The 26,989-nt window shown below is 37.0% G+C and overlaps 1 protein-coding gene across 1 annotated transcript in view; it reads right to left on the reverse strand.

Annotated features, from left to right (window-relative positions):
• Window positions 1–26,989, reverse strand: part of Adk (adenosine kinase) — a gene marked incomplete at its 3' end in the record, with an annotated part of 398,041 nt that overhangs the window by 189,798 nt on the left and 181,254 nt on the right. Inside the window, 2 exon segments of the mRNA NM_001244850.1 lie at window positions 17,512–17,620; window positions 21,909–22,081. Of these exon segments, the coding sequence (NP_001231779.1) occupies window positions 17,512–17,620; window positions 21,909–22,081 (282 nt within the window).

The following is a 26,989-nucleotide window of genomic DNA, read 5'->3' on the forward strand; positions in this document are numbered from 1 at the left end:
CCGAACATAACAAAACGGCAAAGGGAAGCTAAGAAACATGAAACAATTAGGGATACATAAGTTAAGCATAGTGTAATAACCATAACATGGTTACATATGGGATGGAGGGATACAGAAGATAATAAATGGTACTGAGAGATTAAAAGATATTGATAATATTTATATTTGAATGATGGTGCTCCGTGGTTCAGGGTGACCCAGAATTGCAATTCTTCTATGCCAGCCTCTGAACTGTGTACTACTATGCCTAGTTGAGTATCACTTTACATGTCCTCTGTATGTTTAAACTAAGGTGCCAACATTACGGAATTATCTAAACCCAAGACTTTACATGTTTAGAAAGCCCATCAGTTTGGACTTGTTTGATATTTTCCTCAAACATGAGGCTGAACATCAAAGTAGTCAAATTTCCACCAATAAACTGCAACATTTCTCATTGGTGACTTTCACCTTCGTAACTTGGTTGACATAGTCATTTAGGTTTCTCTTGAGACAGTCAAGTTGGTATTTTTCCTACTATTAAGCTGGAGGACAGATGTAAGTCAAAGTCCCTTCAGATTCTGAAGGGGAATGGAAGATATATAATATGTGGTATTTTGTTTATCTATTTATATCAATGGGAACTTGAATTTATCATTTAACCATACTCCTGGAATCCAGTTGTGGAGAGGGAGAAGGGATGAGCAAAGGAACCAAGACAGTACTGGAGAAAACTGCAGAAACAGTTGACCCGAACTTCTGAGAGCACAGAGACCCTAGTCATAAAGCTGGGGAAACAGCATTGGACCGAAACAAGCCCTCTGAATGTGGGTGCCAGCTAGGAGGCCAAGACTGTCTATGGGACCTCTAACGGTGGAGCCAATCTTTATGCCTAGAGCACAAATGGACTTTGGGAGTCCATTCCTTATGGAGGGATACTACTGCAGCCCAGATACCGCAAGGAGGGCCTAGGGCCTCCTCCAAATGATATGATGGACTTTGAAGGGCTCCCGTGGAGGGCCTCAGTAGCCCTGGGGAGGTATTGGGGGATGGGTTGGGGGGGATTGGTGGGGAACATGGGAGGATGGGAGAGTGAGGGAATGGGGGGATGGATATGTAAATGAGTGCCTCTAAAATAAAATAAAAAATATATTTAAGGGAAAAATGAATTGGTCAAATGCTATATGGTTTATTCACATTATTCAAGCTATGTTCTGTTAGTTTGTACATCACCCCTGGCAGGTTCTGACAGCTTTTACTTTTAGCAATTATTCCCTTTCTTCTAGAACTAAAAAACACTCCATGCGTCTGTTATATTTTTCTTAGTAGAATCCCAAAGTTAATTACTCTTTCAAGTAGCTCTGGACCCTTTTATTGGATAACAGGGTTTATAAAACTAAATCTGAGTATTGGCTTGTTAGTCGTTACTATGTCTCCGAAGGAGATATAGCTAGAGAATATACATATAGGGAATATATGTATACACACTAACCCATGACCAGGCACTTCTGTAAGTTTTTCTGTGTTCACCTTTTTTTTTTAATCAAAAAGCCACTTTATTTAAATCAAAAGCATAAAGGACACATTAGATAAAAGTACTTCACAGACAAATATGCTCATAGTACACATATAGAATAATGGTACTCCAGAGGCAGAAGTATGACCTGGACACAGGACCAACCTGGGCTACATATATAAACACTAGGCTAATATAGGAATACATTTTTATAATTATTACATATATCACAAAACCTGTGTCAACTAATTTTGAAAACAAAACTCCCTAAGGAATTACTAATTGCTGTCCAAATTCCAGTTACCACATGGAATCCTAGCATTCAAGGGACAAAGGCAATCAAGTTTACAGAAAATTTTGGGCAATTCAGATAACATAGACTTGGACTCACTGTCAAAAATGCAAACTGATCTGGGTGGGCTGGTGGCTAGTGATCTGTAACCCCTACACTCTAGATCGGGGAATGAGGAGTGACAGAAACCTCAGGACAGCCTTTCTCATATAAGACTAAAGAAATAAAGGCTCTGCCTGGGCATATTAACTTGGCAGTAGAACTAGCTCTATTGATCCAGTGTGGTGCTGAAATCTGCAAACCCACACCAGGATAGGACTCGTAGTCCTTAGGAAATATGAGCAACCATTATCCCACTGCTATACGTTAAGAAATTCCATGGATATTTTCTGATAGGCCACCTATTCTTTGCCATCATAATTCTATGCCCTTGACCAAGGATTTTTAGTTTAAGTGTCACAGGGCTTGTGTGGACTCATGTTGCAATTGAATTTCAACCAGTCATCTATTGCATCAAAAAAAGTTTGATTTATTGGTAACGCTCCTCAAGAGATGGACTTGAGGCTTTAGCACGCTCTGGATCTCGGTCTGAAGGTGCCATGAGAAGTGGAGCTTCAGGTAAGGCTGCATCTCTGGTTAGTCCTGGGTCACTTGGTGCTTCATTTCCTTTGGGCAGATCAGGGCGGGAAGCTGAATCTGGAGACATGGCCTCCCCATTGGTAGAAGCAAGGATAGTTAAATGACCATGGGAACTGGTTGAACCAGAATCAGCTGTAGAGTTTCCACTTGTCTCTGGCACTCCTTCTTGCACATTGTGGGGATACTTCTTTTTGTACTTCACACATTGGTTCTTGAACCAGACCTGGATCTGTTGCTCTGTCACACCAATCATTTGTGCCAGCTTCACGAGTTCATCCCGGCTTGGATGCATACAATTTTGAAAATATTTTTCCAGTAGGAGCTTCTGCTGCTTGGAATACGAAATTCGTATTTTCTTTTTGCTCTCTGGAGGATTGTCTCCATATATATGTTACTCTCCAGAGACTCTGGGGAATCCCTGACACTACAACTCCCTGATGAACATGAGGATAACAGGGGACTTGGATTGATTGGATGGGCACCCTGTGGTGGGAGAGCTGGGAACATTAGGGCACTGGGGTACTGACAGGTATTTGTTTACATTGATGGTCCTGGGGACACTTGGGGACCTAGGTAACTCTCAGGGTCTGGGTACCATGGAAGAGTTGATTGTGTTGAGGTTGCTTCAGCACATAGGGGCCTTTGAGACATTTGGAGATGATGATGAATTGTAGGGTTTTGATGCCTCTGGATACTTGATTGCACTGGTGATCCTGTAGGAACTAGGGATCTTTGTAATATTTGGTGATTCAGTTTGCTTGTAAGGACTGGATGACTTGGTAAACTTAATTGCATAGGGTTTTTCTTTTAGGATATAGGGGACTTTGAGATATTTGCTGGTGGTCACTGGATAATTATGAAAATTTGATTGCACTAGGGTTTCACTAGGAACTAGGGAACCTGGAGAAATTTGGGAACTTAGTTTGCTCATTGGGACTAGATAACTTTGGGAACTTGATTGCATTGGAATGCCCTCAGACACTGGGTGACTTTCAGACCTTTGGGGACCTAAGTTTCCTTCAGATTTTTGACACTTTTCAAAACGATGTTCACTGTGTGCATATCTGTAGATAAGGGTGCAAGGGGTTTCCTTGGAGACACTGGGGGCCAAAATTTCTTGGGTATTCTGTATCTGTTGGAAGTTCTCTGTGCACTGGAAGATTTAAAAGCATGTTTTGATGAGATTCAGCTGGAGTTTGATCCTGTATATGATGACCCTGGATATCAGAAGGCTCTCCCATCCTGTCCAGAACAGGGCTCGTATTTGAAAATCTGTGTTCACCTATTTTTACACACTAACTGAAACATGGGCTCATATCCTATGGTTCATTCTAGCTAACCCACTTCTGTATTTACCTGTGATATACAGCTTGCCTTCTTGACAGCAAGTTAGCTTTCACCATCCATCATCCATTTACTTCATTGGTTAGCCCCAGTATACACCAAGAATAGGTTAAGAATTCCCAACTACTGGGGTTGGAGAGATAACTCAGTGGTTAAGAGCACTGACTGCTCTTCCAGAGTACTGGGGTTCAATTCCCAGCACTCACATAGCAGCCCACAACTGTCTGTAATTCCTGGATCCAACACCCTCACACGGACATAGATATAGGAAAACAACAATAAAGTAAAAATTAAAAATAAGAATCATTAACTCCTAACTCAATGAGAAATGAGTTTACTAACTAAAACAGTGTTTATATACTAACCTTCCCGTTTCTGTTAGCATTTTTAAATAGTCTAAACACTTAGGGCAGCTCCTTTTCTGCCACTCCTGAGTGAGACTATGTCACACATTTGCAATGTAAGTAGATATATTCAACACTATCTGTAGGCTATCCTGAGATGCACACATCAAATTTCAGTTCCTTGTGATGCTATAGAACTGTAGAAAAACATGTGTCCACTTACATAGCACCATATAGAACATTACACTCACTTCAAAAGCTGCTCTTCACAGTCAAACATTTGATATCATTTGTCATTTTAATATCAGAAAGAATACAAAATTAAAAAACAACTACTCTCGAGTAAAACTTAAAACTGTAAAAACGATATATCTTACACAGGAAGATGAGGAATATTACTGCTTAAAAAAAGCAATTAGCATTTAGGGTTTATAATCTATAAATGTATAGTCCTAGAACAAAGGACAAAAGTCTAAATCCCTTAATTAGCAGTTCTTCAGTGCTTTTCCATACCATGCCAGATGATAACTTCGATGCTGTTCATGAGCAGCCAGTCAAGTTGGATCCCAGCACCTTGCAACTAGTTTTTGCAGCTATTTTTTCCAAGGCAAAATATACAAACTTATGCTTCAAAAAAATCTGGGATTAAATTATTATTGTTTTCTAGAAGGAATATTAAAAACAAAACTACACCATGGTGACAAAAAATAGGCAGCCAGCTTATACAACTGCTCAACTTGGTTCTATCACTTTGTGGTTACTAGTTGTTAACAGATATGATAGCAGAAGGCCACTTTCACAGATCTAGTGCACTCAGAATCAGGAGGGTAGTTCATCAGCTAGAGTGACAGAGGAGAAAATAGTAATAGCATCAATGTTGACTACTTATATTACCTTGCAGATCCCTAACATAAATTACCACAGTACACAATTGTCATTTAGGAGTGTGTTAAGTTTATGAGCTTCCCATGAAATTCAGAGTCAAGTCCTAAAGGCAGAATCATTTGGGTGATGAGATTAACTATGTGCATCTAAGAGGTATAATCTTGCTGCAATATCATAATCAGCTGAGGATTTTTAAGTTTTTACCATCTCCCCCTGGTGGTAGTATATAGGCTGGTATCTATCTAAAACACAAAACCAAAATAAACCGGATGGTATCTTAAGGTTTACAGCTACTACATTCAATTATTGGTATGCAATTTGGGGATAAAGTAGATCTAAATGAAAGAGAAGCAAATCTTAAAACTCTTCTAATAGAAGCATTCACCTCCTATAGTTCTCTCCCTCTCCCCGCCCCCCTCTTTCTTCCACAATGCAATTACACCTATTACATCATTGTAAATTACATGCTGGGGTTATCTCAGTAGGTATCTGCCAAATGTAAAACTTACAGAAGGTCTTCAATGTAATAATGATGTTTTATCATTTTAATTACAAACTCTTTAAAAAAACTCCCTGAAGTGTACCAATTGGGGTGGTCTAAATTAACAATATCTTGGTAGCCCAAGGGTAGCAAAAATAGATTGAACTAGCAAATTTCATCATCCTTATAGCAGCTGTCTTCCTGCCTCTAGGACGCTGAGTATTTAACAAAGCAGACAGCTTGGCATAGGCGTCTGATTAGCAGCGTGTGCATTGTCAGACAGAATGTGCTTGGCTCTTCTGTTCCAGGGTTGGATTAGAAACCTGGAGAGCAGTGCTACTGTGGAACTTTATTCTTCAGACTCTCACAAGTAAACAAGGTCTGAATCTTCCTTTGCTGGTGCACCTGGAAAACTGATCGATGATTTCTTAAGTCATGTGCTTTATCAAATGCTAGGAAACTTAAAGGATTTCAAGTATAACATTACAATGACTGAAATGTGCCAATTTTAAAAAATCACTGTGGTTAAGCAGAATATGTATCAAAACTATTTCTTGCTATGGAGTGCTTTGAATTATGTTGAACCCAAAAATTAAAATATTTTTTGGGAGGAAGAATGGTCATTTTAGAGCATACAAATATAATATTCCTACATATTAAATTTAAAAGATTTTTTATGAACTCTCATGAAGCATACTAGAAATAAAACACTGCCTTACAAGAATAATATTATTTGACCGCAGGATCCAAAACATTAAATTATAAAAGGGTTACTCTCATTACCTTTTCACCAGAAATTTCTTTGAAAATTTATTACAAATGACTGTGCTTATTGGCAGAGTTCAAAATCAGGAGAGTCCACGCAAACAATCTACTTCAATGAGAAGTACATTCTTTTACTCTATCAAATCCATCGGAGGTAATCAGACGGGATGTTTTATTCAACAGGGCTGAAGAAAATTGTTCTACAATAGGTTAATTCAAAATGGCAGCATAGAAAATGCATCTGTCAGTGGGGATCAAATTACAGGGCAAGCTCCTCTCAATGCTTGGAAAAACAAGTCTGCAGTTCTACAGATTATGTGCCTGTGTGTGTTTAAAGGGGTGGGAAAGGAGCTAAATATCTGAGCTAACCTCCAATTAAAGTCAATCATAAAAACAGCCAATTTAATGAGTACGGATTTCTTTGGGTAATTATAACACCAACCACTTTTTTCTCTTTTAAATCTGTAATTCTGCCTTCTTGTTATTGCTTGCTTTGTCATTAATCGCCTCAGGACCTTGATTTCCTAGCAACAGACTGCCACCAAACATTTGGCTCCTGTTCAACATTTTCTTTGTGAAAAATGGCACTGCTGTTGCCGCCTGGGCTGCTGCATCTAGACTGGCTGTGTAAGTGCTCTAATAATGTATTCCACTGAAAAAAAATCACATGATACAGGGTGCGATGACTGAGCTCAGTTAATTACTGAGCTGGGAAGTTTATCTACAATCTAAAAGCTGTGCTGGGGGAGGGGGCTCCAGGACTAAAAAAATGCATTCCTTCCATTATTAATAATCTGAAGGTAAGAATTTACAAAGAAATATTTTATTTTGAGATATATACGTTTATTGAGGATCAGTTATAAAAGGCCAGTATCCTTAAAATGTTTCTTGATGAATTCTTTCTCTACAAAATAGCCCCAAACACACAAAAGAATCACAGAACAGTTTGCTGCAATTTAAGAAAGCAAATTAACCTATGTATCTGTCAGCTGTGTCTTTTCTACTTAAGGCAACATCATTTATATATGTAAATATGATATATGAGAGAGTAAGAGGTTTTCATTCACAGCATGGATAGTACGTACTGAGAAACAGAACATTCAAAATATTGTATTTAGGTATATTGTACACATAAGTAAATATTTAATAACCCATGATAATAGTAAAAGATGCTTATCATTATTTGTAAAATGATTCAAGTGGGACTGAAGAAAATCAGGCTTCATGATTAGAAACACTATGATAAGGTAACATAATGTGCTTTTTTTTTTTTCTGGGTAGATTTATTAAGATTTTTCATGCCTTAGAAATACTACCACCCCCAGTAATGATAGTTATGGAAATTAACATGGCATGTCAGCTATGGTTCACTGAAGCCTGGCTTTATAAGACTGGCATGTTTCAGGACTGCTGTCAGGATATGATAATTTAATATACCCAAGAGTGCACTAAGTATTATGGAAGCATCTGTGAAACTAATAAGCCAGTGGACATACTGATTCTTACCAGTGTCTACATACTGTGTAACAAACTTCCTACAAAGTATAGTCTCAATTCAGCTCATCCAGGGAAGTGAAAATGCTACAGTTTCCTTTAAAGGCATCACATTCACTACCCTCGACAGACTGAAATAAAATGAAATTAGGGAAGCTCAATAGGGGAGCACTAAGCATAAAAGTCTCTAAATATATTTGGACAGTCAAAATATGTACATGGTTTGAAAAAAGTAAATGGATGAAAGACATTTGATTTTAAAAAATATATTTATTGCTAACAATAAACCACATCATTTCACTATTTAGTCTGATGACACACTTTCATATACTTTTATACAAATTGGTTACTGGATGACTTGACAAAGGATATATATGTTTTAGAAATAGATGTATGCTATATGGTGTTTGTTAACTTCATTTTATGTATGTCACTCTGGAAAAGCTGAATTAAAAACATTGGTGGGTTATTCTCTTTGATATTTTAATTACTATTTCTGACATATCATGTAAATATAACAAAAATGGGCTAAATTTTTAACAGAACCAATTAAAAGTCACTGAAAAAGTACTGAGGACAGAACAGTTGAACAGGTTGGAGAGGTTGGGTGGAGTGCAATGCTGCCAATAAAGGTGCTATAGAAAAAGGAGTTACAGAGAAAAGTGACCAAAGGCATACCACAACATCAGGAGCATCCGAATTAGAGTCTGGACTCAAGAAAAGAGAATCAGAAGTTGGAGAAGTAGCATTGTCTTTCAGAGATCTTCAATGATTTAGAATTTGCTAGTATTTTTAGTGAGAACAGAATGTTTGTGAAAAGGAGATTAGTTCTAAGAGTCTAGAGCTTTAAAGATCTGTAAGTATGGAGGCCAAACAATGAAACACCAAGGTGCACTCAAGAGCTTGAAATCAAAAGGTACCAATCTGCACAGATGAGGAACTCAAGTTGTTATGAGAAGGACCAAAGGAGAGAGAGCGAGAGCAAGAGCGAGAGTGAGAGAGAGAATATATATATATAATATATATATATATATATATGTAAAAAATATATATATATGTAAAAACTTCTACAGTAAAGGCTGGAATGGAGAGGGCTGTTCATATTGTTCCATCCTACTGTACCAAATATAATTAACAACAATAAACAATTTATCACATTTTTACACAAATCAGAAAAAATGAACTGACTAAAACATGAATTACATAGAGAAGAAATAAATTAGAATAAAAGCTTAAAGGATCTTCTTTGTAAGACCTGGAGTAGAGAAATAGGCAAGAATAAAGGATCAAAACATTCACATCACTCCCATTGTATCTATCAACCAACAAAGACAAACATTCACTAGTTGTCTGACTAGAAACAATGGAATTATTTGTAGTATGACACTCAGATACTACCGAAACTATAATGAGAGAAGCAAGCAAGCAGAAGATGAAATCCAGGAGCATTGCTAATGGACACTATATATCTTTTAGTGATGATATAAAGGTTCTAAAATTAGATTATGGAGATGGTTGAAGAATTCTATAAATACACTAACATCCATTGAATTGTGTATATTAAATGGGCGAATACAATGGTACATAGATACTGCAATAAAGCTGTTAAAATTGATTGAATTCCATTTGTCTGGAGGACAGAGACAACAGAAGTTATTGATTGAATCATATGGAACTATAAAAATTTTATAATATGCTCAGTAAATATGGCAGAATACAGGCTGCCAATATTCAGTCTAGTTTTTTTCAACTTATATACATTTCAAAGACAGACAACTATTCCGTTGTCATGTTTATATATTTTTCTCTCTTATTTATTATAAAGATCTAGCAAACAGTTGGTTTCCTCGCTTGCTGCTATGAAATACCAAAAGTAAATAGAAGTGTCTGAGTCAATGATTTACTAATTACTTTGGGGCACTATGTGTAACTAAGTGTACACATATGCTTATTTTCTTACAAATGAGTCCACTGCACAGCATGATTTCCAACCTCACATGAAATTCTAAACCCTCATTATAATGACATAACCCCATAACCCTAAAGCTTCCAACCCATGTTTAGATTCTAAGCTTTTACAGCTAAGGCTACCCTACTACTTTTAAACAGGTAAAAAGATTACTATGTTAATTGAATATTGAATATTGACATTGATATTAGTAAAGATTTCCTTTCCTTTCCCATAGATAGTTTCACTATTGATAGCTGTCAAACAGTAGTTAAGAAATACAACAGGCATAAAAATTTTATCGAACTTGAAAATCCTTATCTATTAAGGAGATCACAAAGTATTTCTCTAAGAAAATGATACGGACTGAATTCAATTTGTGGAAGGGCTGTGGTTGTAGCTCAGTTGGTAGAATGCTTGCCTTGTATGTGTGAAGCCTTGGGTTTGGGTCTCAGCATGTCATAAATTAATCAAGCCTGCAATGCCAGCAGGTGGGAGATGGAGGGAGAAGGACCCAAAGTTCAAGGTCATACTTGGGGAGGGTTACTAGCTGAAAATATTCTAGAGAAACCATGAAAATTTAAAAAATGATAGCTGTATGTGATGATATATATCTGTAATCCCAGCTTTGGAGAAGCTGAGACTGGAGAGTTGCTGCAAGTTTGAGAGAACCTGACTGCACAGTGAGACCTTGGCATTCAGAAGAGAAATACTTCATTCATTTACATTTCATAGTTTGGACCATTACTTGCAGAGATAGCCATTTGACATACAAGTTTCTAAACCCGTGAATGGCAGATTTATTTGTACTGTCCAGTATATACTAACACGAAAAGCTCTAGATAAAACAACCCAATCTATTGTTTATTTATCCACTCGCTTTTTATTTTGGGATTAAAAGTGAATAAATGGAATGTCATGTTGCCCATGCTGGCTTCTTGAAACCCTGAGTTAAAGTGATCTTCCGTCTTGCTTTCTTTTTCTTTTCTTTTCTCTGTGTAGCCTGGCTGTTCTTGAACTCACTCTATAGACCAGGTTGGCCTTGAACTCAGAGATACACCTGCCTAGTACTGGAATGAAAAGTGTGTCCCCCCCATTAGTTTGCTTTCTATTGCTGTGATAAACATAAACAAAAAAGCAACTTGAGGAGGAGGAAAGTGTTTATTGGGGTTACACTTGCATATCATCATCCACCACTGAGAGAAGTCAGGGCAGGAACCCAAGCAGAAACCTAGAACTGAAGTCAAGACCATGGGAAAATGCTACTAACTGGTTATTGCTCAGCTTGTTTGTTATACAACCCAGGACCCCCTGCTCAAGGCCAGTAATGCCCACAGTATGCTGTACCTTCCCAAATCAATCATAAATCAAAACGGTTCTATTGACTGTTTTCAAGACAATCTGATTAGAATTCCCTCTTACTAGATTAATCTACCTTGTGTCAAGTTGCCCAAAAAAATCAACCAGCATATCTCAGACTGCAGAGGCCACGGATTACACACACTCACCTTTATATTTGACTTATGCTTCTAATTTTTTATATGTAATATACTGTAAGGTTACCGGCAAGGACATTTTCAGATAAAGGCTTAACACGACCAGTTAAGCCCTGATAAAGGAAGCAGCACAGAATAGGACACTACAGTGAAATAATCAGGGATAAATCTATACAGAAAACATTAATTTGACCAAGACAATGGAAATTTTAACGCATAAAAGTTCAAAAACTGCCATTTTGGATAAAAGGTCAAGTGTAGTTCAACTGTCCCACCTCTTTAATAATATCAGAAGAATATTATGAAGATTAATTACTAAATTTGAAGAGGCACTTTGGATTCTATTTAAATATTTTATAAGGAAGTATGACCTATTATTTAATCAATTATCAATCACAGGATATCTTAAAATTTTAAAATAAGATCCATTAGTTCACCTTCCCTGCCAAATTATATTATTATGAATTTAGTTTTGAAAAGATGGTATTAAAAAAGCTTTTCTATGGTCTAATAAGGTTAAAGTAATGAATTCAAGTAAAAATCTAAATTTTAGTAAAGCTTGCTAGATTTGGAAGAGAAATCTCAAACACATATTAAGTAATAGTTATGTTATTCTTATCTTTTTACATTTTTCAGGTTCTCTTAATTGTGAAAAGACAGATCCATTTGCTCTCACAGCTACTGCTCCCAAAACTTTCGTAACAGAACAAATACCAGGTAACACATTTTAAACTTGACTGGAACATAATCAAGATGATGGCTATGTTTATAATCATGCAATCAGTTTAAATGCATCTCTCAGGTCATACTGCCAAAAGACACGTGTTTAAAAACTGCAATCATCCATTTCATTATATACACATTCTAATTTTTTATCCAATGTTGGCAGACCAAATTACTGAAAATATTTTAAACATGTGATTCTTTAGATTAAATTTCTTACAATTTATCATGCCACCTCAGTCAGTTTAAGGGCTTTGGTTAATGCTAAATAAAGGTATTTAGTCACATTTGGTGGTATCCCATTTGCTTATCAGGTCCCAGAATTTGGGATTTATATCGATCACCATACTCTAACTGACACGGGGTGTGAGTATCTCCCTGTAGGTGCTGCCACTTCTGGGCTGGTTGTCCTTGGTGAAAAGCAAGCTAGTAAGCAGCATCAGTTTCCACCTCCAGGTTCCTGCCCTGGCTTCTTTCAGTGATAGACTTATGAGCTGTAAGGTAAAACAAATTCTCTTTTCCCCAAGTTGATTTTGGTCATGGTATTTTATTACAGTAATGGAAACCTTAAATATAAGATAGTACTAAAAGCCTTTTCTTTTTCAACTTAAATTAGAAACAAGCTTCTTTTATATGTTAATCTCAGTTCCCTCTCCATCCCCTCCTGCCCAGCCCCCACCCCCATCAACCCCTATCCCAACCCCTTTCTGCTTTTTACTAAACTGATTTCTTAAATATTTGGGGAGGGGAAGAAGGGGAATGATTCTGTCTCCTGTATCCCAGGATGGCTTCAAACTCACTAAGTATTCAAAGATGACCTTTAATTTCTGATAATCCTGATTTCAACTGCAAGTGAGTACAACTGCATGCTGACAGACAAGCATTCTACCAACTGCCACATCTCCAACTACCATAAATACCTTTCTTCTCTGTCTCTGTGTCTCTGTCTCTACCTTTTTTGAGTCAGGGATTCTCTGTGTATACCTGGCTATCCTGGAACTCATTCTAAACACCAGACTGGCCTTGAACTCACAGAAATCCACTTGCTTATGCCACATAAATGCTGTGATTAAAGGCATGAGCCACTACCATTTGGTCATAAATATCTATTTAATAGCAACGATTTTCTTTAAAAAACAAGTTCAGAGGTGGCTGTACACCTTTAATCCCAGCACTCGGGAGGCAGAGGCAGGCAGACTTCTGAGTTTGAGGCCAGTCTGATTTACTGAGCTAGTTCCAGGACAGCCAGGGTGGTTACATGGACCAAAAAACCAACCAAGCAAGCAAGCAAGCAATCAAACATCAGCCTACATACTTGCAGGTGTCACTATGTTGTTCAGTCTAGTATGAAACTTGTGACTTTCCTGACTTAGCCTCAGAGTAGATGAATTATACATACCCACCACTGTGCTTGACTGTCCCTAAAGGTCCCAACACAAAAAAAGCTAAACTTGAGATCTGACAAGTTTTTTATTAATGCCTATTTGATTTTACGTGTGTATATATAAAATCCTTTACCTGCATGTACAAATGCATGCTATGCTCTTGGAGTCACCCAATCCCAGTCAAAGATTGTTGTGAGTCACAACTCAGTTTTCAGACATGAAAACAACACTGAGATTTAAAATACACTGGGCAAATTGATGAGCGGGTATATACCATAGAAGAAAAACAAACAAACAAACAAACAAACAAAAAAACTACTGAACTGGAAGGTACCACATAGCAAAGTAGCTAAAATAAAAGACAAAGAAAAAAAAGAGTTTAAAGAATGAAGGAACGACAGTGAACTATCAAACACTGTCCAATGTGTGAAGGTAGGGAAAAAAAATCTGAAGACCCAATGGCTGAACAAAAACCCAGACAAGAAGCTCAAGGATGTAAAGCAAACTTCAAGCCAAGGCACACAAAGGATATACTAGGATATCATCATACAACCAATCAAAACCCGTAATAAATGAAAAGTAAGGGGTTGGTAAGAGGTAGGAGCTACCATAGCAAGGATGACAGATGTTTTATCAATAATAAGTCAAGGATGAAGAGTGTGTGTAATGGCTTTCAAGGAATGAAAGAAAACTAAATTAGGCAAGCCAAAACTATGTGTGGTAAAAATACTACTCACAACTAAATATAAAACAAAAATGTGTTCAAAGAAAGCTAAGAGCATTTGTGACCAATGCACCCAATTACAAGAATTGTCAAAGACTGCCCTATGAGGCTCAAGGTCAGCGATGCCAGACAGAAAGCTGAGTTGAAGGAAAAAGAATGAACAACGGAATGGCAATTACACAAACAAATACATGTTTAATTACTCATTATTTAATTCTTTTTCATTTTAAGATTTTTTATTTATTATGTATACAACATTCTGCCTCCATGTATATCTGCACACCAGAAGAAAGCACCAGATCTCATTAACAGATGGTCGTGAGCCACCATGTGGTTGCTGGGAATTGAACCCAGGACCTCTGGAAGAACAGTCGGTGCTCTTAACCTCTGAGCCATCTCTCCATAAAAGACATAACATATACAAAATAATGTTATAGTGTTTATAAAATATAAGTATATGTTATACTGTGTGTTTTGTAAATTACATATTAATAAACATTTAAAAACCAAACAATTAAAAATTATAATGAAATTAAAATGTAACAATGGCTACATAAAGATCAGTAGGGATAAAATGGAAACAGTGTTTCAAGGTTTTCACACTGTAAGAGAAGTCAAATCATATAATTTGAAAACAAGCTATGAGGAGTGAAAGATGTATGCTATTAAAATCTAAAAATAGCAGAGAGAGTAGGAGGAAGAGAAAGGGACACACACATAGTTGGGGGGGCAAGAGAGAGAAAAGAAATAACATATAGGAGATAAAAATACTAAATAACACAAAAGGACAGAAAAGAATAAACAATAGAGAGGATAAATATAAAGACAAACTTAAACTCAATTATATCAATAATCACATTCAACAGAAATGATGTACAGATTCCTATTGAGAGGCAGACAATGTCAGGGTGGACCAAAGTAAAACCCAACCATCTGTTTGCATGTATTTAAAAACAAAAATAATTCTTTAAGAAAAATCAACAGTGAACTGGCTATATTAATAGTAGACAACAGATTTCAGTGCAAAGTGTTTTAGCTGGGCATTGTGGCTCCCAGCTGTAAACCCAGGATTTAGGCGACTGAAGTAAGATCTTCTTGAGTTGAAGGCTAATCTGAGGCTAATCTAGCCTATATAGTGAATTTCAGGCCACCTTGTGTCACAAAGTAAGACTATATCAAAAGCAAGTGAGTGAGGTGGGGGGAGGGAGGGAGGGAGTGAAAGAGAGACAGAATATGAATAAATATTCTCTTTTCTGAAGTAAATTGATTTATGAAAAGATATAGGTTTGCCCGGCAATAAAAAAGATCAGTAAACATACAGAGTAACACTAAGAGCTACTAGCTACACTCAGATTGAGCGGCAATCCATTTTGATAACTCTTTTGGTTAAATATACAATACAAAGCCTAAAAGTAATCAAAATTTGCCAGGAGGTGGTTGTGAACGCCTTTAATCCCAGCAATCGGGAGGCAGAGGCACGTGGATCTCTGTGAGTTCGGGGTCAGCCTGGTCTATAGAGTGAGTTCCAAGACTGACTCCATAGCTATTGAGAAACCCTGTCTCAAAAAGAAAAAAAAAAAGTACTCAAAATTTTATTAATCTGACCAGAATTACTCCATGTATAACTTAAACTAAACTTTGGTGTGACTAGTACCTTAAATTTCATTCACCAAGTTTATCCAGATGTGTTATGCTATATAATCATTAAAAAAAAATGACTTGGGAAGCCAGACAGGCTCAGGCTCAGCAGGTAAAGGTGCTTGCTGACAACTTAAGTTGGATGCCTGAGACAAACATTGGAAGCAGAGAACTGATTCCAGCAAGTTGTCTTCTAATCCTACACAGGCTACATGGCAGTCAGGTGCACATGCACATACAAACACACCCCACCCCTCAACACAACAAATACATAACTGGAGAGAAGATCATTTTACAAACAAAAGTAATGAGCTGTTTACAAGTTGGGTCTTCAGTCCTTTTGCTACAGTACCACCACTCACTAAGTTGCCTAGATAAAGTTCACTGTATAATCATTTTGCAATGCTTGTATAGTCATCAAATTATTATGCTTCCAAGTAGGTGTATATTTTACTTGATACTACTCGATACATAGAAATCTACCACCAGACTCTGAAGCACAGAGAACTGTAATGTACAGGTTAAAATATTTTACAACAGAATATACTTCCAGCTTAATAGTCAATTAATAGAGATATTATGTTAAATTTGAGGTGGCACACTATTTGAAAAATACAATTTTATACACCAAGTGACTTGAAATAGCAATTAAATGATACACTTATTGTCCAAACACTTGGGAGACTGAGTCAGAATGATCATAGAATTTGCAACCAGCTTGGGCTACCTAGTGAGATCCTGTTGCAAACAAATAAAAATAACCATACTATAAAAACACACTGTTAATGCCTTAAAGGAAAAATTAGGTTATTTTAAGATATGGAATAAAATGAAATAATAAAGACAGAAAAATCTTGAATTCTAGAAATGTTTTTTTCACATACTGGCTGAAGACGTAATATGACTTCCCATTATGTAATCCCAATGTAAGCATTTATGTGACATTTATAAAGGGGTAGGAAGCGCAATGCAGAGAAATCAATAGCAATATTGTCAAGCCTACAGCAGTGGACATAAACATGCTGTAGGAGACATTAACACTAGACTGAAATAAATAAATATATTTTCAATAAACACACATCTACAGGATAATCAATTTCATACACTCCCTCCCAGCTATTTCACACAGCTCTGACAGTTGAATGGCAGGAGCTGTTTGATCAACACTGTGCATGACATGAGATCCTGCTACTTAGTAACAGCTATATACTCCTGTTTGAGCGACCATCTTCAACTCCTGCAACAGCAAGGTAATCATTGGGTGATTAACTCAAGAGAATCTTTAGTGTACTTCACCTCAGAAATTAATTCTTAACCAATTATTTTTATGTCAGAGAATATAACTCAAATTATATGCTGCCCTATTTCCAGATTTAAGAGATTTGTTACAATCAATGTTTCTGAAATATTAAATTAAAAGGTGTCATGCTAATTACTATGGAATAAATAGCAATTATAATTCTTTTGAGGCAAATAAGCTCAAACTGTTAATAGTACATACTTATATTGCTACTGTTTTCCACAATGTTCATATCATTTATAAGTTGCTAAAAAATGTTTAGAAAACTATTTCAAAAAAAAAATCTCATGAATCTGATTTAATAGGTTAGAATACTGTGCGAAGAGAAGTTTTTTTATAATATCTCTAAAGCAGTAGACTTGAAGGTGGAAACACACATTACACATCCATAAAGATTATTTCTGTTGTGTGATTGTCACAGTGAATTAAGCATATGCTTGATATAGGCACATTATCTTCAGGGTCAGGGAAAGGCTTTTTGTTGTTTTTTGAACATATACCAGCTGACAGCTTTCATCTATCATGTCACTATGGCTTCAAATGTGAAGAAGCACTTACGGCTATGTAGTATACTCTGGCCTTCTCTACCAGCACCCAGTTATTCTCCAAATCAAGATGCTTTTCCTTTTTGTAACAGTTGGCAGCAGCAAGGTTAGCAACAAGAGACCTAAAAACCCAAGAAGTAGGAAATACGTTTTACTTATAAAAGATTAAAAAACTTGTCAGGTATTTAATACAGAAATGAACAAATTCTTCAAAGGCTGATATTGTAGATAGTGAAGATTGAGATGTGCCTCAAGCCTTTAGGACAGGAGAGAAGGAAAACAGCCTAAGCATCACCTAAAATTCTAAGGCTAGTATATGAGTTTCTTTTTAATTCCAAAATAACATTTACTTTTATACATTAATACAGTTAAGAAATATTCTACTAGCTCATTCTGAAATAGGAAATCTACATAAACCAAAATTTCATTTTTATGGTAGGAAAATATCTTTATAAAAATACGACCAACAGACTATAATTGACTTTAATTCAATGCTTTAAGAGCCCAATATGGGATTAATTTCATAAAACACACATATAAATGGAGATCATATTTACTATGAGGAATAAATTTGCAAGCATTACATTTTAAGGACTGGCATCAATTAGAACCAGGTCATGTAGATGAAAACTCCTGGGCAGGGTTATTTTATAGCTGGAAAATTTAAACAGCATACTACATTTAAAATCTGGCTATTATGTGCCACTGAAATTGTTTAGTTTTAACCCAACAATTAAATTTAATGAAATAAAAAATTATTTACATTTCACATAAATATAAATATAAATATTTGGGATTTTTTTCTCTATTAGTAAGTTAAAACAGTAACAATTATGGCTTAGAGAAAGATGACCTCATCGTTTGAGACTCTGGTGATATTTAGTTCTTCTATCTACATGAAAAATTTCTCTTCCAAAACAATTTTCCAACTAACTATATTAATTTATTCCTGAATGATACATCTGTTTATATTAAAATAAAGTTAGGGAGATATGAGGAATCTCAAGGATATGCTCAAATACAAATCATGAATATAAAGAATCAGTACCATTCCTTTTGTTTGGTGCCAGGAATTGAGCCCACTCATAACTTACAAAACAGCCTAATCATGGAGTATGATTTTTCATTGGAACACTTCCTTGTTAACTTTTATTTTAATCACAAAACAATATTTGAGTTCAGAAGCTGCCTAACAGAATAATCTACCTATTCTGCCATTTTCCAGCAATTGTATTATGAATTAGAGTCCCCTACTCCCACTGCCCATTTCAGAGTTTTTTTCTTAAATACCAGAGTAGGTCTCATGTCTCCCAGGCTGAGTTTGAACACACGATTATAGACAGGGGCTGCCACATCATGTTTATGCAGTGCTGGGAAGGGAACCCAAGGGCTGTGCACTCTATAACTGTGCCTCATCCCCAACCCCAATCCCATGAATAACATGGGTCAGCAAAGCTCTAACACTGGTGGACAAATTGAGTTTTGACTTCTGTAGGATATAATAATTATTCTTTAAAACAGCAAGTTAGTATGTAAGGACAACTTGGCAATTTTATTCTAGATTTCGTGATGTCAGAAGCAAAACTTGAGCCATTTATCATTAATGGGAAAACCATACTTAAAAAATAAAATTTCTTTGCCAGGCATTGATGGCGCATGCCTTTAATCCCAGCACTCAGGAGGCAGAGGCAGGTGGATCTCTGTGAGTTCAAGACCAGCCTGGTCTACAACAGCTAGTTCCGGGACAGCCTCCAAACCCACAGAGAAACCCTGTCTCAAAAAAAACCAAAAAAACAAAAAAAAAAAACAAAAAAAAACAAAAAACAAACAAAAAAAAAACCCAAAAAACAAAAAACACAAAACTTCTTTTAGGAAAGCTGCAAGAGGAAAAGTTCTAAAGAAGTACATTTGAATGTTGGATAGCTGAATATATAGAGATCTTAGTTTGAATAATGAATAATTTAATTAATTGAGACCTGAAAACTATCACATTCTTCTAATCACAAACAAAACCAAAAACACATTAAAGGAAAGATCTAAAAATTACTTTTGTTCCCTAATATTCTTGAAAGCTTTATGTTATATATTTTATGACTATTGTCCACACTGGTCCTCAGTACTCAGGTCCTAATATGATTCTGCTGGAGGCCAACCTGGAAGCCAAAATAAAGAAGTCGAGAAAGGGAATGGTCTTAATTTTCTTTCTATTTGCTGTGATAAACACCATAACAAGGAACAAAATGGCCAGAAAAGGGTTTATGTGTCTTACATTTCCAGGATAGCATCCATCCATCACTGAGGGAGGTCAGGGCAGAAACTCAAGCAGGAACCTAGACACAGGAGCTGATGCAGATATTATGGAGGATCACTGCTTACAAGCTTGCTTCTCATGGATTGATTTGCTAGCTTTCTATATAAGTCAGGACCACCTCCCCAGGGGAGGTACTGTCCACAGCAGGCTGGATTCCCCCACATCAATCATTGATCAAGAAAATCCCCATGGACATGTCTACAGGCTCATCTGAGGGAAGCTTTTTCTCAACTGAGGTTCCTTTTTGAATAAATAACTCTAGCTTATGTGAAATTTAAAAAATCTTGCCAGCAGAGGAGTGGATAAGGATTGAAAAACAGCACAAATAGAGGACAAATTATATATTTATAAGTACAGGGGACACAGCCAGGCACTCCACACTTATAACCTTGACACTGTGGGAGGCAGACATATAAGGATAGATTCAAGTTTGACACTGGTTTGGTCTATGTAACAAATTCCAGGCTAGCCAGGGCTATATCTGCACACCTGTCTTAAAAAAAATCAAACAAACCAAACGACATACAAAGAATGCAAAATTTGTGGTGGACCAATATTTAAAGTAGGTAAAATTTGAGGATTCTAATAAAATCCTAACAGAGGTGGTGATTTTGTTTTTCCTATGCAAAGGAGAAAAGAGGTTTCACTGATGTGGTGCTAAAACATTACAAATGTATGTGTACACTGCAGAGTTACCCGAACAGTTACAAAACTATAAGTAAAACCAATGCATGGAAGGCAACAAGAGATATAACAGACGTTCATATGGAGAAGAATTTTCTACTAAGTAAACTTGGTAGACAAGAGGGCTGGGACTAACAATACCAGCCACCAGCTCTATGAATTTTTCTGCTTTGTGGCCCTGGCTGGGGCAGTAGGGACTAGACCCAAATGCTGGTAGAGAGTGTTTGGATTTTTCTGCTACATACCCAAGATTTTGAAAAGGGTTTGATAGCAGCTCTCTGCAAGATGTAAAATGAAGAGCTACTCATTTTAGTCCTTTCCATGTCTGACTGGAAAAGTGACAGCAGGCAGTCCTCAACCCATGGCATGCACCATCTGGGCCTCTCTGATTTGTTTTAATATAGCATATTTTACTGCAGAAAATGTCATATTTAGTCACTCTACAGCCCTGTGACCTACTCTGGTTGTTTGACCCCTATCTTTTTTCCTGAGTATCTTTTGTTTTCTGTTGATTTCAAGAATGGTAGTACCAATGACCATGTGTTGTTGAGCAACCCCAGGGGCTCACATTACTGTAATGTGAAGCCACTTTGCTATATGAACAATAAAGACTTCTGAAATGTAATAAAAACTTGTTTGTGTGTTGTTTCCCTCCACCACCATTCCCATCTCCACATGCAGGGTCTGACTCTGTAACTCATCCCAGATATCAAAGTAGTGGTTTTCTTATGCTGGCCTCTTAAATATTTCAATTGTATAGGCATGAGCTGTGACACTTGGCTTGGTTCCAGGTTGTCCAGGTCTACACAGAGAAACCCTGTCTCAAAAAACAACTATAAGCCAACTTTTAATTCCAGCACTCGGAAGGCAGAGGCAGGAGGATCTCTGTAAGTTCCAGGACAGCCTGGTCTACAGAGTGAGTGCCAGGATAGGCTCCAAAGCTACACAGAGAAACCCTGTCCCAAAAAACAAAAAACCAAAAAAAAAAAAAAAAAAAACCCAAAAAACAAACAAACAAAAAACCCCCCAAATAAACCAAACCCAAAACAAAACAACCCCCACAACCCCAATCAACCAAGTAAAAAAATAAAAAAACCCACTATAAACCAAAACAAAAAAACAAACAAAAACATGCATAAGGTTTCACCTGCATCTATAACAACAAAACAGAACACATCAAGTTGAGAGGCAGAAATTTTGTGTAAGGGAAACAGGGGAGTGGATTTTATCAAACATATTGTATACATGTATGACATTCTTAAATAATAAAAAAATTAAACACATGAAGGTAAAAAAATAACACAAGGACATTAGAAATGATTATCAGCTTGAAGTGAATTTCAAACTGTCATTTGGGTTTAGTAAGAGTCTCCACAGCTCTGAGGGTAGGGTGCTCCTGGTTGATAATGACTTACCTGTTGTCACCAGTGATGCATGCAGCGCAGGTTCCAGTTGGCTGCTCATTCTGCTCATAGTAATGGGCATCCACGTGGGCCTCAGCAGCTTTACTCTTCAGAATCTCCCCAAATTTATCTATCCCAATGCATCCAAAGAAGGTCGCTGCTTTGTGTGGCTTCTGGATCATCCACTGAAAAGTAAGAACATAAATGACTGGATGGATCAGAAACAGTACAGATAATTTCGGACTCTGCCATGTATGGGGGCTTGAAAGGCAAGCTTTGTGATGCTGATGAACGGAACTTCAACACTGCACTACTGCTGAGGAAAACAAGCTTGACAAAACAGCTGCGCGTATCTTATTCTGGTATGTGAGAAATAGATGTAGAGTAGACCAGTTTAGGGGTAGACAAAGAGAACAGTGCATTAAAACTCAGAAGTTCAAGTCATAAAGATGTTAAATCAAATGCTGGCTGTTTACAGGGAAATCAAAGTTCAGTGACAATAAAATGAGACAGCATAGTATTTTCATGGAAAAATACAGAATCCACTTCGAAGACTCTTTTGATATCATGTTTGCCCCTGACTAGTTGTGGAATTAATAACATGTCACTTGATCATTCAAACCTTTTTCCTGAAGATTTTTTTTTGTTGTTACACAGGTCTCACATTATAGCCCAGGCTGGCTTAGAACTTACTTTAGAACACAGGGTAACCTAAAACTCACAGAAGTGTTTCTGGCTCATACTCTTTACCTCTGGGATTATAGACACTAACCACCATCTTGGCATCACTTAGCCTGTCTACAGCTTACTTCCCTCATCTGTAAAATGGGGAAATGATTTAAAGAAAATGCTTCATAAAATAGCTGGAGACTAACTGAAATAATACAATTAAATGTATATGCAAATCTGAGCATAGTACCCACGAGACAATAAGCAATACCTATCAGATGCCACAATCAATATTTTTATACTTCTTGAAATAATTCATCCATAAAACATGCTCATATTTAATACCATTAAAATGACAAATGTTCACAATTATGGCTGAGTCATCCTAGAGCCTTTATCCAGTAGCTGATGGAAGCAGAAGCAGACACCCATAGCTAAATACTGAGCCAAACTCCTGGAATCCAGTTGCAGAAAGGGAGGATTGAAACAGCTGACCTGAACAAGGGGGAGCTCATGGACCCCAGACTGATAGCTGGGAAACCAACATAGGACTGATCCAGCGTGGGTGTCAGTTAGGATGCCTGGGCAATCTATGGAGTCTCTGGTAGTGGATCAGGATTTATCCTTCGTATATGAATGGACTTTGGGAGCCTAGGACTCTCAGCCTAGAAACATGCGGGAGGGTCTGGGCCCTGTTTCAAATGAAATGACAGACATTAAAGATCCTCCATGGAAGGCCTCACCCTCCCTGGGAAGCAGAAATGGGGATGGGATAGGGAGCTAGTGGTGGGCAGGGGAGGAGGGGAGAGAGCAGGAACTGGGATTAACATATAAAACAAGCTTGTTTCTAACTTAAATAAAAAAATTACAGCTGAGCATGATGGTTTATCCAACATCTGGGGGATGGAGGCAGGAGAGTCAGGAGTTAAATGTCTAATCTTGGCTACTTTGCAAATTTGAGAACTGCTTAGGTTCTATGAGACTCTGTCTTACCACCGCCACCCCCCCCACCCCCAACTTCCAGTAAGTACTGGACTGAGGATGGACTTCTGAGCTCTCATCACAGAAGGTACTTTTGAAGTAGATGGCAATTAATCAAGTCAATGGACATAGAATAAGATACTGTGAAATCTACAGCTCCAAATGAGACATCTATATTATACCCCTTATCCCAATGCTTGAGGATGATTGAGACTGAGAGGGCAGTGAATCGGTGCACTGGAACAGCATCTGCGTGATACGAGAGCGCTGCTGAACACATTCACTCACTGTGGCTATTACTGAGTGAGTAAGACTAGCAGGCGTTCAAACCTGCCAGAGTCAGTACTAATAAGGGAGGGGCTCTTGATGCCCCACCTCTATTTGAGGACCCATTGGCAACTGACTGCTGCTGGGGGTGGAAAAGTCAGCTTTCTTTAAGGATGCTGGTTCTGAGAGGCTACACATGCTCTAGAAGATAGATGTTGCTATCCCTATGCTTCTACAAATGAGTGAGAGAAAAGATCGAAAAGGGGGGGGGCATGGAGTGAGAGCTAAAAGTGGTAGTGGATGAGGGAGGAATGGGGGGATTTGATGCAGAAAGATTGTATGCATGTACAAATATTAAATTTCTAAGAGATGTTAAAATGCTAACTACAAATATCTCATCATGTCATTAAAGTGATTCTTATAAACTTAAGTATTTTTGTTGTGAATCATTCATAATGGATTTCTTTTAATATGCATGGTTTTCAATCATTTGAACTCTTTAAATTAGCTCAAGTCCCTGAGGCTTCTCATCTTTTATTAGTGATTCTAAAGAGACTATCTCTCTTGTTTCAAATATAGTTGTTAAAATTCCCTGTATGTTGAGAGAAAAAAAAAACACAACAATAATATAGGGGCCTGGAGTTATGGCTTAGATATGGCTTGCTCAAGACCCAGGTTCAATTCTCAACACCCACACTGAAACTCAACACCCACAATGGTCTATAATTCTAGTTCCAATGTATTCAATGCCTTCTTATGACCTTCATGGATAGTTACATACTTGTGATACAGTCACACATGAAAGGAAAACATACATACAGATAAAATACAAATAAATTTTTAAAATAAAAAAGCACCAACATAGATTTTGATAAAGGTATTTTCAAATAATGACTATAAAATGTATGTATATATGTGTATATATAGAATATATATAGAATATATATTTGAGGGATAAAGGAATTAGGACATAAATAAAAGATTAATAAAAGAAAGCTACAGAAATGACATACACTAACTACCTGATGACAAGGAGTCCTATTTCTAGAGATTTACACTTAAAATGTACACATTATAGATGTATTTACCCATATTTTGTCTAAAATGAAATAAAGTTACAAACAACAAAGCCTATGCATAGGACTTGTTGAATAACCTGGATGAACCTGTTTGATAGAAACACAAATCCCCACATGAAAACACGGAAGGGTCTAAGAAAACAAATCATCTAAGTAATTCTAGCATTTGGGAGGTAGATGCAAGGGGTTGGAGAGTGGGAGACGACCTGAGGATACAGAATGAGTTCAAGGCCAGCCTGAATTCCACAGGGAAACTCACTCAGTCTTAACAACTAAGGCCTGAGGATGTAACTTAGTGGCAAGCACTTGCCTGACCTGTATAAAGCCAAATGTTTCAATCTCCTGCATAGCAACAGATCCCCAAACCAAAAGGATCCATGTGTGTAGACTACTTTCTAGGATATCTTGTGAAGCTAGGAAAGTTTTAAGAGGAAGAAAGCTCAGAAGTAAAACTACCTGGTAAAGCTTCTAGACACTGAATTTGTCAATGTTTTCTACAGAATTATAACAAAACAAGTCAAATAAACCAAAAGTAAATGTCTATGACTACAACAAACTTGAGACCCACCAAACAGCAAAAAAGAATAATCAATAAAGAAAAATGGCAATTGTATATCTGATGAGAGGTTAATACCAAGAATACCTAAGAAACTTCTACAACGCCATAATGACACAAATAACCTGACAGAAATACGGCCAAAGGTGTTTTTAATTACCCAAACAGCTGTGTTTCTAATTACCCAAATGGCCAATAAGCAAATGAAGATGCTCAACTGCACTAATCATCTGGGAAACAAAAAATCAAAAGCACAATTAAATGTTATGGAATTCTGATCATGAATGTCACTATGAAAAGAATAGGAAATAAGTGTTGTTGAGGATGTGGAGAAGATAAACTTGTGCTGTGGACTACTAGAACACAAAACAAGAAAGGTTCAAGTACAGAGGCCTCTGATACTAGATAAAAGGCAGGACTAGCCTGTGACCTCCGACAGAAGGGAGATACGAGGACACTGATGGGGCCCTGGCATTAAATGCTCTGGTTCAGGGTACAAAAAGATTGGGACTCCCACTGAAATTAGTGCATAACAATAAGAACTGCAAGCAATGCAGAAAAACAAATTGTGGAAAATTAAACAGTGAGTAAAATTTATAGTGACTCTTAAAAAATTCTGGCTAGATATAACCTGTCCATGTTTCAGCAACATAAGAAATAAAGAAACTACATAAATGCTCTCAAATAAAAAAATATGGAAGCAAGCATGGTGGTACACATCTGTAATCCCAGCACTTGAAGGAGAGGCAGATGATTGGGAGTTTATGGTCATCTTTGGCTGGCTGCATAGTGAACTTTGGTAGCACACAGTCCCTAAAGGTACTACAGCAGTGGTTCTAACCTGTGGGTCGTGAGCCATTTGGGGTTTGGACAACCCTTTCATAGGGGTGGCATATCAGATATTTACATTACAATTCATAACAGTGGCAAAATTTTACATATGAACTAGCAACGAAAATAATTTTAGGGTTGGGGTCACCATAACATGAAGAACTGTATTCAAGGGTCACAGCTTTAGGAAGGTTGACAACCATTGTGCTAGAGGATGTAGAATATGAAAGATTAATTTCTCCAACTATGCAGCTTTTGGGAGGCTGTCATCTACACTGAATGGGACTTTTAAGTGACATTTTCAGAAGTAACCCTCATCCATGCTCTTGCAAGTATACCCCATAAACTTATTGATTTATTAAGCTGTACGTATTTTAATGGAATCATTCCTTTGATCAGTCATTGGTGTCATATCTGGATGAATGTTTGTTTATGTCTCTCAAGGAAGGTAGCACACTAATGACACATAGTTTCAATGCAATCTCAACAAGGAATTAAAAGGCTGATTCTATAATAAATTAAATATGGAAAAGGAGCTAGATAGGCAAAAGCTATGCATCATATCTGAGAGACATCAATGCTGATGAAGCCTAAATTCTTTAATTATAAGATGTATGATCTTGTAGATACTAAAAGAATCAAAAATAGCTAGCAACAGCAGGAAATCTAGTCATTATTGATATAAATACCTGAATTAATTTAATTTGACT

The sequence above is a fragment of the Cricetulus griseus genome (assembly GCF_003668045.3).
Source record: "Cricetulus griseus strain 17A/GY chromosome 1 unlocalized genomic scaffold, alternate assembly CriGri-PICRH-1.0 chr1_1, whole genome shotgun sequence".
NCBI lineage: Eukaryota > Metazoa > Chordata > Mammalia > Rodentia > Cricetidae > Cricetulus > Cricetulus griseus.